The sequence below is a fragment of the Vespa crabro genome, chromosome 1 (assembly GCF_910589235.1).
Source record: "Vespa crabro chromosome 1, iyVesCrab1.2, whole genome shotgun sequence".
Classification (NCBI taxonomy): domain Eukaryota; kingdom Metazoa; phylum Arthropoda; class Insecta; order Hymenoptera; family Vespidae; genus Vespa; species Vespa crabro.
Genome location: NC_060955.1, coordinates 6,811,293 through 6,826,817, shown reverse-complemented (window position 1 = coordinate 6,826,817; position 15,525 = coordinate 6,811,293). Strand labels below are relative to the sequence as shown.

The window sequence follows — 15,525 nt, the reverse complement described above, 5'->3', positions numbered from 1 at the left end:
GTTACGTAGATGATGTGGGGAAGCCAATATGGCTGGGTGGCATCAGTTATTCGCACGATTACAATAAAAGAAAACTTTCCGGATAATTTAACAAGAATTTTAAATAAACATGTCGGATTATATACGATCTGCTATAGGATACTTAAATGGGGGAACAAATACAAATGAATATGTCGGACAAATTTTGGAAATCAATAATGTAAAACTTCGTGTGAACAGATTAATCGCCGAAGGTAGGTTTGTTGCATGCTTTCACTTTTATAATTATCATTGATTCCATCATGATTTTAGATGCAACGATTTTTAATTGTATTCATTAAAAATTCTTATTTTCTTTTTTTTTCATTGTCATTTTAAAATAATATTGCTTATCATTTTGTATAACTTTTATGTTGTCAAGCACTTAACCACCTGGCATGTGTCAAGTATGTTTTGACATATCTAATCAAATGTCTATGAATTATTTGATATTTTCAGACATACTAGATACTAGAAGAAGCACTACTTTTTAATATGGATAAATTAATTTATATTGTTTTTCATCTTATTTTTCTTATATTCCATACTTTCTATAAAATCTAAAGGTTGTAAAGAATAAAAAATACATATTTAATTTAAAGATATACTATACATATGGTTTTGTTTATTAATTATTTTTATAAACACTCACTTGAAAAATGTTTGAAAAAAGTTTGAATTATTAAGTTATTATTAATAATTAGCACAGTGAGGTATATAAGTTAATTGATAAAAATATTAAATAATTTTTATATAAAATATTTAGGGATATATGCATAATATTTGGTATATATATTTGGTATAAAGCAAGTAAAATATATTTCTATACATATAGTTGTTGTAATGAAATTATATATCATTATGGATATTTAGATAATTTGTGGCAAACGTCGTATCAACAGGTGGATGGGCTTTGGTGTTTGCAGTAGAAGATGTTTCAAGTGGAAAGGAATATGCACTTAAGGTAAAGTATCTTTCTCGAATATTTTATTCAAAAATATAAGAGATAACTGTTTAAATTTAGCATATTTGCTTTATGTTATTAGAGACTCATTGCAGCTGATGAAGATACTAACAAATCTATTATACAAGAAATAGATGTATTAAAAAAATTGTCAGGCCATCCTAATATTATTCAATATTTGCATGCACAATGTTTAGAAAGAGAAGGTAGTAAGAGTGTTGAATATTTACTAGTCACAGAATTATGTCCTGGTGGGACTCTTGCTGATATACTTCGAAATGTTGCTTCAAATTCATTAACACTTGCTCAAATATGTAAAATTGCCTACCAAGTAACAAAAGCTGTTCATCATATGCATAATCAACAGCCTGAGCCATTTGTACATCGTGATATCAAATTGGAAAACTTTTTAATTGGATCTGATGGTCTTATCAAATTATGTGACTTTGGAAGCACTACAACTAATCAAATTTTACCAAATCCATCATGGAATGCCCAAAAACGTGCTACTTTAGAAGATCAAATGGCAAAATGTACGACACCTATGTATCGTGCTCCAGAGATGATGGATACATGGAACAATGAACCTATAGGACCACCAGTTGATTGTTGGGCACTTGGTTGTATTTTTTATTCTTTAGTCACTTTGCGACATCCTTTTCCAGATGGTAAGATTTTTTATTGATTTTTTGTTATAATCATCAAGAAATGATTCAAAATAATTTTCATTTTGTCTTATTTGCAGGTAATAAGTTAGCAATTCTCAATGCTAAATATCCACCATTACCTCCTAATCCTCGGTTAGCATGTCTTCACGAATTAATAAAAGGATGTTTAAATATTTCACCAACGCAAAGACTTACAGCAGCCATGTTATTAGACCGACTTGCAGCAATTGCAGAATCAAATAATTTTGATCCTAGAGAATCTCCAAAAGTGGAAACTGCAATTAAACCTCTTCCACCTCCAAGGCCAACACCACCTTCTAATACACAAACACCACCACCAAAACCAGCTTCTATAGCAACAATGCCACCTCTTAGGCCTGTTCCAATTCAACAATCTACAGTTAAATCAACAGTTGTAGCACAACCAGTCGGCCTATTTAGTTCATTAAAGGGTGGTGCGGGTAGTTTTTTACGTAATATAAAGGATACTTCTAGTAAAGTGATGCATACTGTACAACAAAGTATGGCAAGAACTGAACTGGATGCTAGTTATTTAACGTCACGAATATTAATAATGCCGTATCCAGCTGATGGTATAGAATCTGCCTACAGAGCAAATCATGTAGAAGATGTAAGGAATTTTCTTCAATCGCGGCATCCACCACCAACTCGTATTCAGTTATATAATTTATCTCGTGGACGACCAAATGTTGCTAGATTACCTGGGAGACATATAGATTGTTCATTTGCTTATGCATCTGCAGATTCTAATGCTCCTTTATTATCTGCATTATATCAAATTTGTCAAGATATATATAGATATTTGAATGCTGATTTTAATCGTATTGTAGTTTTATATTGTACAGTGAGTATATTTTTTAAATATTTAATATATATATATACACATATGTAATTTTATAGTATTTATTATATAAACATTTTTAATTTACAGGATGGATATCATGCAAGTGCTACAGTGGCATGTGCCCTTCTGATTTATGCTAAAGCTTTATTTTCTAGTGAAGAAGCAATAGCATTATTTACAACAAGACGTTGTTTACCCCCACATTTGCAATCATCCGAATTGCGCTGTATTAATTATATGACTTTTCTTAGCAATGGTACTCTTCCTCATACTAAGCCTTTAATACTTCGCTCTCTTGTTATACAGCCAGTACCATTATTTACAAGAGCAAAAGATGGCTGTAGGCCTTACATTGAGATTTATAGCAATGGTGCACAAGTCTTTTCGACTAAGCGACAAATATACGAAGAAATGAGATTATTTGGTATGATGGAAGGAAAAGTATGCATAATAATAGGAGACGCAACAGTTCGTGGAGATGTTACAATTGTTTTATTTCATGCGAGGCAACAGCTTGGACGTGTTATTGGAATTAAAATTGCTTCATTGCATTTTCATACAGGTTATGTGTCTTTGAATGAAAATGCTTTAATATTTGATAAACAGGATTTAGATGAGGTTCCAGAAGTTGGAGGAAAATTTCGTATTATTTTAAATGTTATGTTTGGTAAAAACAATTCAAAATTATCTAGAGTACCAGCTCCATGGGAAGCAGAAGAAAGTTCCAAACTTGTACCTGATCCTTTATTTGGATCAACATTGGAGATGGAAGAAACATTAGAGAACTTCAGAACTAATGTAGAAAAGGTAAATGTTTATTTTTTTAAATTTCGAAAGTAAGGGATATTAAAAATAGAAAATATGTAGAATATTCTAGGGTTCTTTTATAACCAAATTTTGATAATATATTCTAAGAGTAGCATTTATTTCTATGAATATTTTTATTAAAATTTTTCAATAAGATATTTTTAGATCTATACATACACACACTTGTTTATTTTAATTTTATATTTACTTCGTAGAATGTGTTATTTAAATTTGGTTGAAAAAAAACTATAATATAATATAAATACGTATGAATTCTTATATTAAAAAATATTATGTATACTTTAGACTGAAAATAATGATACACCAGAGTCTGTGCCTGAAACATCAATTGATAACATGGTGCAAGAGGAAATATCCCCCATACAAAATGCTATACAAGAAAAAGAAGATAAAAAAGATGATATACTTCAAGAAGCTGACTTATTAAATCTAGGACTTTCAGATAGCAATACTGTTAATAATCCTAATCTTACACCTGCTATGGATTCAGGATTTGATATATTCTCTAGTTCTAGTCAAAATGAAAATGATCTCTTGGGAGGATTTGGTGTGTTTACTCAGCAAGAAACAACGAAAAGCTCCCTATCTACAATTAATGATGCTGTACAAAATGACTTATTATTTGGAAATGATCAGTCTGTTAAAATTGAAAGTAGTAAGAGTAATGTTAATGTGAGTAATCTACTTTTTGATCAGAACCAGTCGGTAACTAAAGAAACAACTGAAATATTGTTTGATCCTTTGAGTGATACCTCTTCAAGTAACTTTCTTGGAGGTCTGACAAATTCAAAATCAAATGTATCAAAGGTGCCAAATATCGAAGAGAACTTCCCACGGAATGCAAGTGTACCAAATTTTGCAGCACAAAATAAAGATCCATTTGCAAATCTTGCTGGGTCATTAGGAACAGGTCTTACATCTAGCTGGAATGGAACACCAAGAAATTCTAATACACCTCAATCTGCTAGTCCAGCTCCTGCTAGTACTCCCATTCATTCAAGTCCTAGTATGCACAAATCTAATACAACTAATGACGCGAGTAGCAGTGATATCAATGCATTCAGCAATAAATCAACAAAAACAAGTGATGCGTTTGAAGACTTACTTGGTAGTCAAGGATACAATTTTTTTAGCTCCCGAAAAGCAGAAAAGGATAGCCCAAAAACAATAAATCAAATGCGCAAAGTAGAAGCAGCTAAAACAATGGATCCAGATCGCTTGAAAGTTACAGAATGGACTGAAGGAAAAAAAGGAAATTTACGCGCTCTTCTTTGTTCATTACATACGGTTTTATGGCCTGAAGCTGAAAGATGGCAACGTTATGAAATGCATCAATTAGTTACTGCTGCTGATGTTAAGAAGGCATATAGGAAAGCATGCCTGGCTGTACATCCCGACAAGGTATTTATATTATATAATATGTTATCAATATAATTAATTTATTAATCGTTTCATTTAAATTTTATTCATTGATTATTTTATCTATAGACTAATGGTTATATTAATTATCGTTATTATATTACAGCAAACAGGAACTGCAAATGAAAACATAGCAAAATTAATATTTATGGAACTAAATAATGCTTGGACCGCATTTGAAAATGATACATCTCAACAAAACTTATTTAGTTAATTCTTAAAATCATTGTTAAGGGTGCAAATTTATCTCTATTACCGTCATAAGTTTTAGAAAGACAAGCTAAAAATATATTATATTACAACTGTTTCGTTTAATGTAACATAATTCTATATTGCATTCCAAGTATTAGCTATGGTCAGGAACAAAATCAAATCAGTATTTTATTAAATACTGTGTAAAATTACATTATTTCTAGCCTTAGGAGTCTAGTTAATGTAATGTTTAACATATATGTATATAAGGCAAATATAAATTAAAAGATTCGAAATATATAAAATATTTTCCGCCCAAAATTTCGTAATTCTTTGTCCCTATTTATAATTTTACAATGATAACTTTAACTACAAAGATAAATAACAATATTCTTTAACTGTCCCTTTTCATTATTTTAAATTTAATTGTAGTAAAGTAACTTTCATTAATTTTATTAATTTAGTGATATTAAATATCATTATTATCCTATATAAAAAATTATATTATTGATAAAGATTTTTATCAAAAGAATGTAACATCACATAATAAATTGATCTATACATATCTATTATAGTACATGTACACTAGAGGGGTGTGTAGAAGTGCTTGCGTGCGCTATAGGGTCGTAATTTAAAGGGAGGGGCTACTTGAAAATGGCTGATACGCACAGGGTAGAATATCTGGAAAAGAAAAAGTGACGGTTCCTGTCTTCCATACTGACCAATTGAGATTCTTTTATGACGTTTGATGCAAATATAGTTAATTAATAATTATTATGAGGCGTTTACGAAACAATTTTCGTGTACTCCTAAAACCTCCACCAAAAACGGATACAAATCTTCCTCCTGAAAGGTAAAGTATCTTTGATTATGATCGTTAAATTATTATTCGTTAAGTAATGAAATATATAGATCAAGAAATCTTATTTTTCTGTACGATGTAAAATTAATGATTTTATATTATTTAAATAAATTTAAATATAAAATCAAATTTTATCTAAAAAATTTAATTTAGAAGCATATTCTAATATTAATTTCACTTACTATTGTTACTAACTTACTAACTTACTAACTTACTTCAATGTTATTTTTACTTACTTTTTTCATAATTAATAATCTGTTTAAATTTTTTAATGAATTTTAATTATAAATTATATATAAATATCTAATATATTTTCTCTAATATAAATAATATTATAGTATATTACAGAAAAAAAATGTTATAAATATATTTATTAATAATCAATTTTATATCCATAGATTAGAACCTCCTTTTAATAATGTGAATCAAAAAAATTAAGAAACCAAATATACGGAAAAAAAACACTCGAAGAAGATGTCTGGGTCAGCTTTAAGAATTGCATTTTTCCTTTTCTTGGGATTTTCAACAAATTTGTTAATATTTAATAAAGTAGATGCCACTAAATCTATCAGAGCTGTAAAGGCTCGATTGAAAACATCTTATTCATCATGGCGTATAGTGGTATGTCTAACTCAACCACAAACTCTCTATAAGATGGACTTTCAAAGATCATGGGAAGAAGCCAGATTAGAATCATCATCTCAGACAGATATGGAAGTATCTTATATTGAAGCAAGAATTACACCATTGACAGATTCTTTATCATATTCTTTGTCATTATTAAATAAGTTTTGCACAGACATCGAAGGTGGGAAAACAGTGTTGAGTCTTATAATAGGTGGAGGTTCAGCAGCTAGATTCCTTGTTACAGCTGCTACTGCCTTGAATCTTCCAGCTTTATGGTTACCATTTGCTCATCGTGATTTTCTTCGTCAGGTTAGCAATTCTCTATTATTTAAATTTCATGCATTAAACAATAAGAATGTATATTTACTTTGTATTTTATTATAGGGTAATTATGGTTCTTTTGAAAGTCGTATAGGTTCTAGTTCCAAAGAAGTTGGTGCAGCAACTGCTGCATTAATGCACAGAGCTAATTGGCATGCATTTACACTATTGATTGATACAACTTTGCTTCCTGTATCTCATCTTCTTCAAACAAATCAACCAGTATTAACACCTAGAGTAATTATTCATCTTCCAACGAATGACAAAACCTTGATAATGAGATTAAGAAGAGTAGCTGCTGAAGGGGGTACTGGTGGAATCGTAGTGATGGGTTGTGATTTAAACAACGCAAGAAGAATACTTACAGTGGCTAGTAAATTTGAAATGCTTTCAGGAAGATTTTTATGGCTCTGGTTAGATCTTAGAGCAGAATTAAGACCTAATGAACCAAATATAATTAGTTCACATATCGTTCATAGTTCAAGAGCATCAATAGCAACGAATGGAAATTCTTCTCCATTAGAAAACTTAGAGCGCAATGTAAATCTTATACCAGAAAATCAGTTACCTTTAAATTCTTTACCAAGCTTAACGAATGATATACATAGATTGCAAGAATATAAATGGCAAAATGAGAGGACCATAACCAAACGGGAAGAAAAAACATTTAATTTTGATGATGAAGAAGTTAGAATAATGGATAAGGAGTTAAATTCTAAAAGTTTCATGCCAGTTGGAATGCTTGCCTTAAGACCTTCCAGTATAAGAATAATGAATGGTGATACCATATTATCTAGAATATTAAGAGAAACATCACAGGCATTGGATGAAACACTCTCTGACACAAAACTAAAGATGAATCGTCTTAGAGAATCTCAATTAAAAGAACATTTTATCCCAGAATGTTTTCCACATCCAAATGCTAAATTTTTAACAAATGAAGTAAGAGAAAATTTTTCTAGGACATTAACACATAAATTAAGAAAGTCGATGGGTCAAATCTCTAAAGATAAGGCAGAATTTCAATTATTAAATTTGCAAGCAGTGAGATATCCTGGAAATAAGACTCAATTAAGGTTTATAATATACTTTCTTAATTAACATTTTAATCCTTGTCTAAAATTAAAATTTTTGTATAGATGGACCAAAGTGGGTACTATCAAAGGAGGAAAAGAAGTTCGTCTTGATACAATAATTTGGCCAGGTGGTGGTATTGTTCCAGCCTACCTTGAACAAGGTGGAGAAAGTATTGGAATGCCAGTATACCGCATAGTAACTGCACTAGCATCGCCGTTTACAATGGCTACGAAGTTACAAGAAGGACTTTGTTTAAGAGGATTAATTTGTCGTCATGGAAACACCATTATGTGTTGTTATGGATTAAGCATAGATTTGATGTCCTTAGTCGCACGTGAATTGGGATTTCGTTTTGATTTGTATGTTGCTCAAGATGGTTTGTTTGGAAAAAGGAATGGCAGAAGTGGTACATGGAATGGTATAATGGGAGAATTAGTTTCTGGACGTGCACAATTGGCTTTCGCAGCAATGAGTGTATCTGCTCATAGAGCAGAAGCAGTAGATTTTACTACACCGTATTTTTTTAGTGGAGTTAGTTTTCTTACAGCTCCAAAATTAAAATCAGAGATACCCTTATTTGCATTCCTTTTTCCATTTAGTACAGAATTATGGATTGCCGTATTCACTTCATTAAACTTGACTGCAATAGCAGTAGCACTGTATGAGTGGTTTAGTCCATTTGGTCTTAATCCATGGGGTAGACAACGAAGTAAAAATTTTTCAATAGCTTCTGCTCTTTGGGTAATGTGGGGACTTTTATGTGGTCATCTGGTAGCTTTCAAAGCTCCAAAATCGTGGCCTAATAAGTTTTTGATCAATATTTGGGGAGGATTTTCTGTCATCTTTGTAGCTTCATATACAGCTAATATAGCTGCTCTTATCGCAGGCCTTTTTTTTCATTCTGCGGTCAGCAATTATCATGATAAAAGTGTGAGTATATAGAATAATTTGTACAATTGCAAAGATGTCTTCTAAGTTATGAAGTTTAATCCTTTATAGAAAAAAAGATATATTAAAATATATAAGTATATATTTTATAATTACAGTTGTTATCACAAAGAGTGGGTGCACCAAGAGCATCTGCGGCTGAATATTATGTACAGAGAGCAAATCCTCAACTATGGTCACATATGGCGCGTTATTCATTATCAGATGTTGCTGAAGGTGTTGAAAGATTAAGGAATGATAGTTTAGATATACTCATTGCAGACACACCTATTTTAGATTATTATCGTGCAACTGACGATGGTTGTCGTTTGCAAAAAATTGGTGACACTATTAATGAAGATACATATGCTGTTGCCCTTACAAAGGGTCATCCTCTTAAGGAAAGCATTTCAAAAGTTATAGCAAATTATACTAGCAATGGATTATTAGATATTTTACAAGAAAAATGGTATTTATTAAAATTTACTATGATATTAATTATAATAGAAGGATTGAGATTCTATCTATATTTGATAAATTTATAGGTATGGTGGACTACCTTGCATACATGGTCGGGAAGGTATGGATACAGGCCTAGAACCTGAACAAGGTGGCCAGCCTCGACCATTAGGCGTGGCTTCTGTAGCTGGTGTGTTTTGTCTTCTGGGAATGGGTGTTGTATTAGGAGCTATTATTCTTGCTGGAGAGCATTTATTCTATAAATATACATTACCAAGGCTAAGGCATAGATCAGAAGATTCTATTTGGCGTAGTCGTAACGTAATGTTTTTTTCGCAAAAACTGTACAGATTTATTAATTGTGTAGAGTTGGTTTCCCCACATCATGCTGCAAGAGAATTAGTACATACTGTTAGACAAGGACAAATTGCTTCTCTTTTTCAAAAAAGTGTGAAACGAGTAAGTTCTCACTTTTACAAGAACTTTTGTTTTGTTTCTATGTATCTACTAAGTATCCCTGTTTCAGAAGGAACATGAACAACGTAGACGACGTAAAAGTAAGGCTCAGTTCTTTGAAATGATACAAGAAATACGAAGGTATTTAATCTACTTGTAGTTGACTAAATTAGTAATGTGGACTAATTTTAATGTTCTTTCTTTTTTTTAATAGAGTACAACAAGAAGAAAAAATAGAAATTGTACACGAAGAACCAGAAACAGTAAAAATAGTAAAAGAAGAAAAAGTAACAAAAGGAAAAGAAAGAAGTAGAAGTAAAAGTCCATTGATGCATAGCCCTAGGAGATCAGAAAAAAGTAGAAGTTCTACCAATCTGTATAGTTCTCAGCTTGGATTATCTCCTGTCAACCTTGAAACGATGATGAAACCAAGGGAATTTACTCTCAGTAGCACTAATCTCAGAGCTAGAAGTCCATTGGAAACTGTAGGTCGTAGATTAAGCCATGGTGACGGTGGTTCTCCACCACCACACCTTGGATCTCATTTTGGTGGTAGTGCAACATTAAGACCTTTGATGTCAACGAAAAGTGACTCAGCCAGTGGTGGTACTCCTTCTATGAAAGGTGAATCTGCAGGTGGAATACCAACGCCAAAGTATTCTCGAAGTCCAGCAAAACGGGGTCAATCTTTTCCAGTATTTGCTACTCTGAGACCACCTCATTCATCTACTCATCATAGTTCGAAAGGTGCTGCATTGTTATCGCCAAATAGCGAATTAACATCTGCTATAGGACGTAAATTATCTCGTGAATGGGGTTCTGGAACTGTGGATGTAACAAGATCATCAGAAGCTATTAGTGGTGGTTCAACATACACATTAAATCAGGAAACAACGCTATCTGTTGAATGTCCAGAAGATGATAATAAAGATCAGGAAGAAATTTTACCTATTAAGAAACCTATACGACGCGCCAGAAGTCATGAAAATCGAGATAGTGGCAAACTAATGGTAGATCTGCCGTCGCCAAGATTAATTGCTCAACCTATAGTGGGCGGTCGATCGGTAAGCGAACGAACCAAAAAACAACTTGAATCAGAACTGAAAGCGATTTTAAGTGCCAGAGCTCATCATCGCGATTTACATCCTCCTTGATAGATTGAAATTTAATGGTAAGAGATTTTGAAAGCACCAAGCTTTGAAGATCGTTGCCTCTGAGGGGCATTGATTGATTTAAGCAATATCAGATTTATAGGTCAATTTATAGAAGAATCTGCCAGTTTACAGGAGGACTAAAAAGTAGGCCGTGTCAGGAGTCACATAACAAAGCAAAATTTGCAAATAAAGAAATTTCTTTGTTTGTCTATACCTTGTTATGTACATTGATAATATAAGATATAACTGATAAAAAGTGCTATAAACTTGAGTAGAAACGTCTTAATAAGTAGTATGTACACAAACATTAAAATATTTTCTTGTTGGCATTTTAACTCTACATTAACCGTCACCCTGGTTGAGTCTCTCTTTTAATTGCAATGGTATTAGATATTGTGCTTTACAGTATTTCTCAACTAACATTCCATGTACAGTGGCAACATAAGGAGAAACAAAATTTTATTCAGTAATGATATAGTAATCATAATTCCAATAATATTATTAATAAATAATATATGACGATAAAAATTATATGGTTTTAATACAGCATATTTAATCTTAGAATAAAATCGTGCAGAAGTTATCAGATAATTTCAATTTTATTGGAATAACCCACAAATTTCTAGATTAATAATAAATATTTATAAAAGTTGAGAAACACTGTCCCATTGAATTTTGCTGAATTGGATTGCATACTGCCACCTTAATAATTCTTGTGATTGAAGAAAAGAGAGACTCACTTAATGGACTGCCGGCGTAGAATGACCACTTACTAAAATATATGATCAATCTTACAATCATTGCGCTTGTTGATTATAAAAATCAATGGCTAATGAGACTTTAATTAATCATACAATCATCACATTGTTCGTAAAAATTAAGTATCTAAGAAATCATTACACCAAAGATTTTAAGATCAAGAAATTTTCACTAGAAATTTATTCTAATTTTGAGAAGGTAGCAATGCAACTAATAAGTAGATTAATACTATAAAGAAATATTGTTAAGTGTTTGTTGCAACGAGTCATATACTTATTATATATGTTTTGATGGAGTATTAGAAGAATGCATAATATTTATTTAAAAAAGAGAAGTTCTATTGGTACATGCGTCAACACAAATCTGATAATAAAAATGAAATAAGATATAATTTATAGTCAACTAGCACAGTGACTTTAAAGAACTTATTCCAGTTCAAAAAAATAATATAAGTTAATGATTTTTAATAATATTATGACACATTGTATATGTTATTTCTAGTTAATATTTTTTTTTTTATTTTGCTTATATATGTAGATTCTGTTGTAAATTATTACTAATATGATACATTACTAATATGATAAATTATTACTAATTTGAGATATTATGCATTTATATAAAAAATAAATTTGATATTAATTTATTATGATGTAGATTAGGATATATATGTATTACATAATATGAGGACCAAAATACATATTTGCAATATAAACTATGTTGTGTGAAAATATAAGTATATTAAAAATTCTCTTTCATACAGTTATGTTATATATATATATATATTAAGACTTATGTCTAATATAATCAGTACTTATTATCTATTGTAAAAAAGTATCTGTGCTTTGATGATCTTAATTTTTGGTTATATTTAATTTGAATATGCATCTATTATTTCTATTACCACTGATATATGTACCAATATGTTCTTCTCTACAGGAATTGTACATGAAATGTAATTGGAATTGAGAAACTATTACACACTAATGTGTGAACATTATCCTTATGTAGATATCTTTTGAATCAAATAAATGAGATAAATTTGTTTGCTTCAATATTTTAACTTATTGTTAGATCTATAGAGCGTATATACGAAATTAAATTAAAAAATTAATTTTAAAAGATTCATAAGCGAGGCCTTAGGAGTAGTCGTATCCGCCCAATACTTTACCTAAATAATATGAAATTTAAATACTCCATTACTAAATATATTAATATAGATATTTAGTTTAAAAGTTCTCAATTAGATGTTATATTAGAACTAATTAAATTCTGAAAATTTTTAATTGTAAGTTATTACGATTGTATGATGCACGAATTTTAATGAATGGATAAAAGAAACGGCTGGTGTTAAACGAAATTGCACCTTAACTTTTATCATTAGATATTTGGTAGTAGTCGTGTACAACTGTTGTATATTTTTATTTAATTGCATGTTAATAATACACGACTGGAATGAATGAAAGTATGTTCTAATTGATCGCATTATTTATTGTTCACATAATATATTCATCTAAGATCCTCTGGACATTATTATAATGCGTTTATTTTATTCATATTATAATTAATAGTAATGAAATTTCTTTATCCTAAGAAATGATAAGGAACTTAATTTTTCAGTGCTTCCCAAAATAGAAACTTAAAAAAAAATATCTCTACCAACCAAATTGAATTACTCTAAATATATAATATTTATATAGTATTTAACCCAATTATGAGTGATCAAAAAGATATAGGGTGTCAATTTTGAGCCACCCAAGCCTAAAAAATCAAAAATAGATTTATTAATTTTAGCTATACTTGATTTATAAGAGGATTCTAGACACGATTTAGCGCGATATGCGATTAAATGTTTTTTTATTTATTTATTCATAATAGATATTGTGTATAACACATAATATATGCATACATCTTTTACCTGCTAGTTAAACAAACTCGCAATCGCACTAAATTTTAAACCGAATTCTCCCTATCTTTGTGCGCCAACAAGACATTTATAATTTCGGAAATATTGCAGAGATAAGAGTGACAAGTACCTATTTGATTGATATTTCTTATCGATAAATTGTAGAATTTATAATTAATTGGCAGGAATGCAGTTGATATGTATAATATTCGAAGGTCGGCCTATTTAATGTACAAAAGTGAAAGTACGGTCTTACAAACATACTCTACAGAATTTTTTTTCTTTTTACAATATTTATTTAGTCTTGTATCTATCTTTGTCTTCCTCCCTGTAATTTCATGTCTTATAAGCTATTCTGCAAAAAAATAAAAAAAAACGAGTACAAGTTAAACTTCATCTATTGTTGTATTATCTATTATTCGGCAAACTCTAAATAGGGTTAATAAATGGAGATAATAGATAAAATATTAAGACATCAGAATGAAAAATAAAATTCAGTAATTGTAGACAAAAAATAAAGAAAAAAATAAATATATCTATTTATGCGGGATTATCCCGAACGCACGTGTACGCACATATATATGTAACAGTTGAAGAACTACGCCAGCATGAGTAGGCGATATTGAGGATATTATAACTGTATCTCTAATAATTGTGGTATTATATCCATTCACTCATAAATGGCAATAAGATTGTTATATTCTACGACGCACTGCCACATTTTTAAGCATGTTCAAATTGTTTTTAAAATCTTACCAAATGATAATTATCAATCAATATTATGTAACGAATGGATGATATGAGTATCAAATAATAAAGCGGGAAACACATGCGATTGTTATAACTAAATGAATGAAATTTTTCAATTCGAAATTATGTTTTCACAATATCATAATTACACTTGAAACATCACATTAAATAAATCAGTGAAATTTCTTTTTGGTTTTTTCTATTTAATACGTTACAAATGACAAACTATGTGTTTCCAATTGATAAAACTGATTACAACATTGTATTAGAGCGTAGTAATTTTGCGTTTAATATTATAAATCTTATCTTACAGATAAAAATCCTAATATTATTTTTGAATATTATTCGTAATGTTATACTTATTAAGTTAAAGATAATTTACGATATCATTTACGATTCAATCTAATTCTTTTTTAAAGTCGTGTTATAAAATTGATTTAAGCCTAAAAAAATCGTAATACATAAGTTTGCTGTGCAATGTATCTGTCATTTTAGAAAGTTTTATGATTTTTGCTCTTCACGTTTTATTTGCGATTTTATAAATTTTTGTTGAAATAACAAAATATATTTAAATATATATTTAATAATAAACTTCGAATATAAACGATTAAAAATAAAAGAAGAAAAAACAATAAATCGATTGCTAATGCTAAAGATACCTGCCAATTTATTAAAAAAGAAATAACTGGCAAGATACATTGAATGGCATAAAGTTCCTCTTATCGCATTTGACTTGTTGGCGTACTCTGTTAGATTAAGTTCCGAGTAAAACCTACCTCGTCTCTCTTGTTACGCCTACTATTATATTACTACTACCACTAAAATACTAATACTACTACTACTAACATTACACTATTACTTATTACAACGCTGTTATTGTTGACGAGAACTCCATATTATTAAAGAATAAATATATTGTCTGAAAATATTATTTTTCAATGCCCTTCCAATATAATGTAACATTTAAATAAATATAAGAATAGCTTAATATTAACCGAGTATCGTAATGTAAATATAATTGATTTGTTCAAAAGTATTGTAGAACACAAAAAAAAAAAAGAAAAAGAAAAATCTTACGAAAAATAAACTTTTTAAGAAAAAGACCACTTGATATATGTCTAGCGATGTCTACACTCTTAATGAAGATATTAATGCGATCTAACGATATAAATTGGGTTCCAAATGAGAATATAAGACAAATACAAATAAAAGAGAAAAAAATGTGAAGAAGCTATTACATTAGTTCTATACTGTGCACGTTGATTTATATGCTATC

At 30.0% G+C, this 15,525-nt stretch overlaps 2 protein-coding genes across 4 annotated transcripts; both read left to right on the top strand.

Annotated features, from left to right (window-relative positions):
- The first annotated feature begins 98 nt into the window (after positions 1–98).
- On the top strand, positions 99–5,275 carry LOC124432735 (cyclin-G-associated kinase). Its single transcript, XM_046981850.1, has 7 exons — positions 99–233; positions 921–982; positions 1,065–1,650; positions 1,728–2,515; positions 2,603–3,322; positions 3,629–4,744; positions 4,869–5,275. The coding sequence occupies exons 1-7, from the start codon at positions 110–112 to the stop codon at positions 4,974–4,976; spliced, it is 3,504 nt and encodes a 1,167-aa protein (XP_046837806.1). The 5' UTR covers positions 99–109; the 3' UTR covers positions 4,977–5,275.
- A 289-nt stretch (positions 5,276–5,564) lies between these two features.
- LOC124429532 lies at positions 5,565–12,149 on the top strand. Of its 3 annotated transcripts, XM_046975056.1 has the most exons (9): positions 5,565–5,807; positions 6,215–6,752; positions 6,828–7,840; positions 7,904–8,771; positions 8,888–9,237; positions 9,314–9,686; positions 9,754–9,824; positions 9,898–10,854; positions 10,930–12,149. In XM_046975056.1, the coding sequence occupies exons 2-8, from the start codon at positions 6,291–6,293 to the stop codon at positions 10,835–10,837; spliced, it is 4,077 nt and encodes a 1,358-aa protein (XP_046831012.1). In that variant the 5' UTR covers positions 5,565–5,807; positions 6,215–6,290; the 3' UTR covers positions 10,838–10,854; positions 10,930–12,149. The 3 variants fall into 3 exon arrangements, with proteins under 3 accessions (XP_046831012.1, XP_046831105.1, XP_046830930.1); XM_046975149.1 differs by having other exon boundaries at positions 9,757–9,824; positions 9,898–12,149; XM_046974974.1 differs by having other exon boundaries at positions 9,898–12,149.
- The last annotated feature ends 3,376 nt before the right edge of the window (positions 12,150–15,525 follow it).

Excerpts from the sequence above, each read along its gene's own strand:
- LOC124432735 (XM_046981850.1), top strand. The coding sequence starts at position 110 with ATGTCGGATTATATACGATCTGCTATAGGATACTTAAATGGGGGAACA. Across the intron at positions 234-920 it reads GAACAGATTAATCGCCGAAG|GTGGATGGGCTTTGGTGTTT; the intron begins GTAGGTTTGTTG and ends TCGTATCAACAG. Across the intron at positions 4,745-4,868 it reads TGGCTGTACATCCCGACAAG|CAAACAGGAACTGCAAATGA; the intron begins GTATTTATATTA and ends ATTATATTACAG.
- LOC124429532 (XM_046975056.1), top strand. The coding sequence starts at position 6,291 with ATGTCTGGGTCAGCTTTAAGAATTGCATTTTTCCTTTTCTTGGGATTT. Across the intron at positions 9,687-9,753 it reads TTCAAAAAAGTGTGAAACGA|AAGGAACATGAACAACGTAG; the intron begins GTAAGTTCTCAC and ends TCCCTGTTTCAG. Across the intron at positions 9,825-9,897 it reads ATGATACAAGAAATACGAAG|AGTACAACAAGAAGAAAAAA; the intron begins GTATTTAATCTA and ends TTTTTTTAATAG.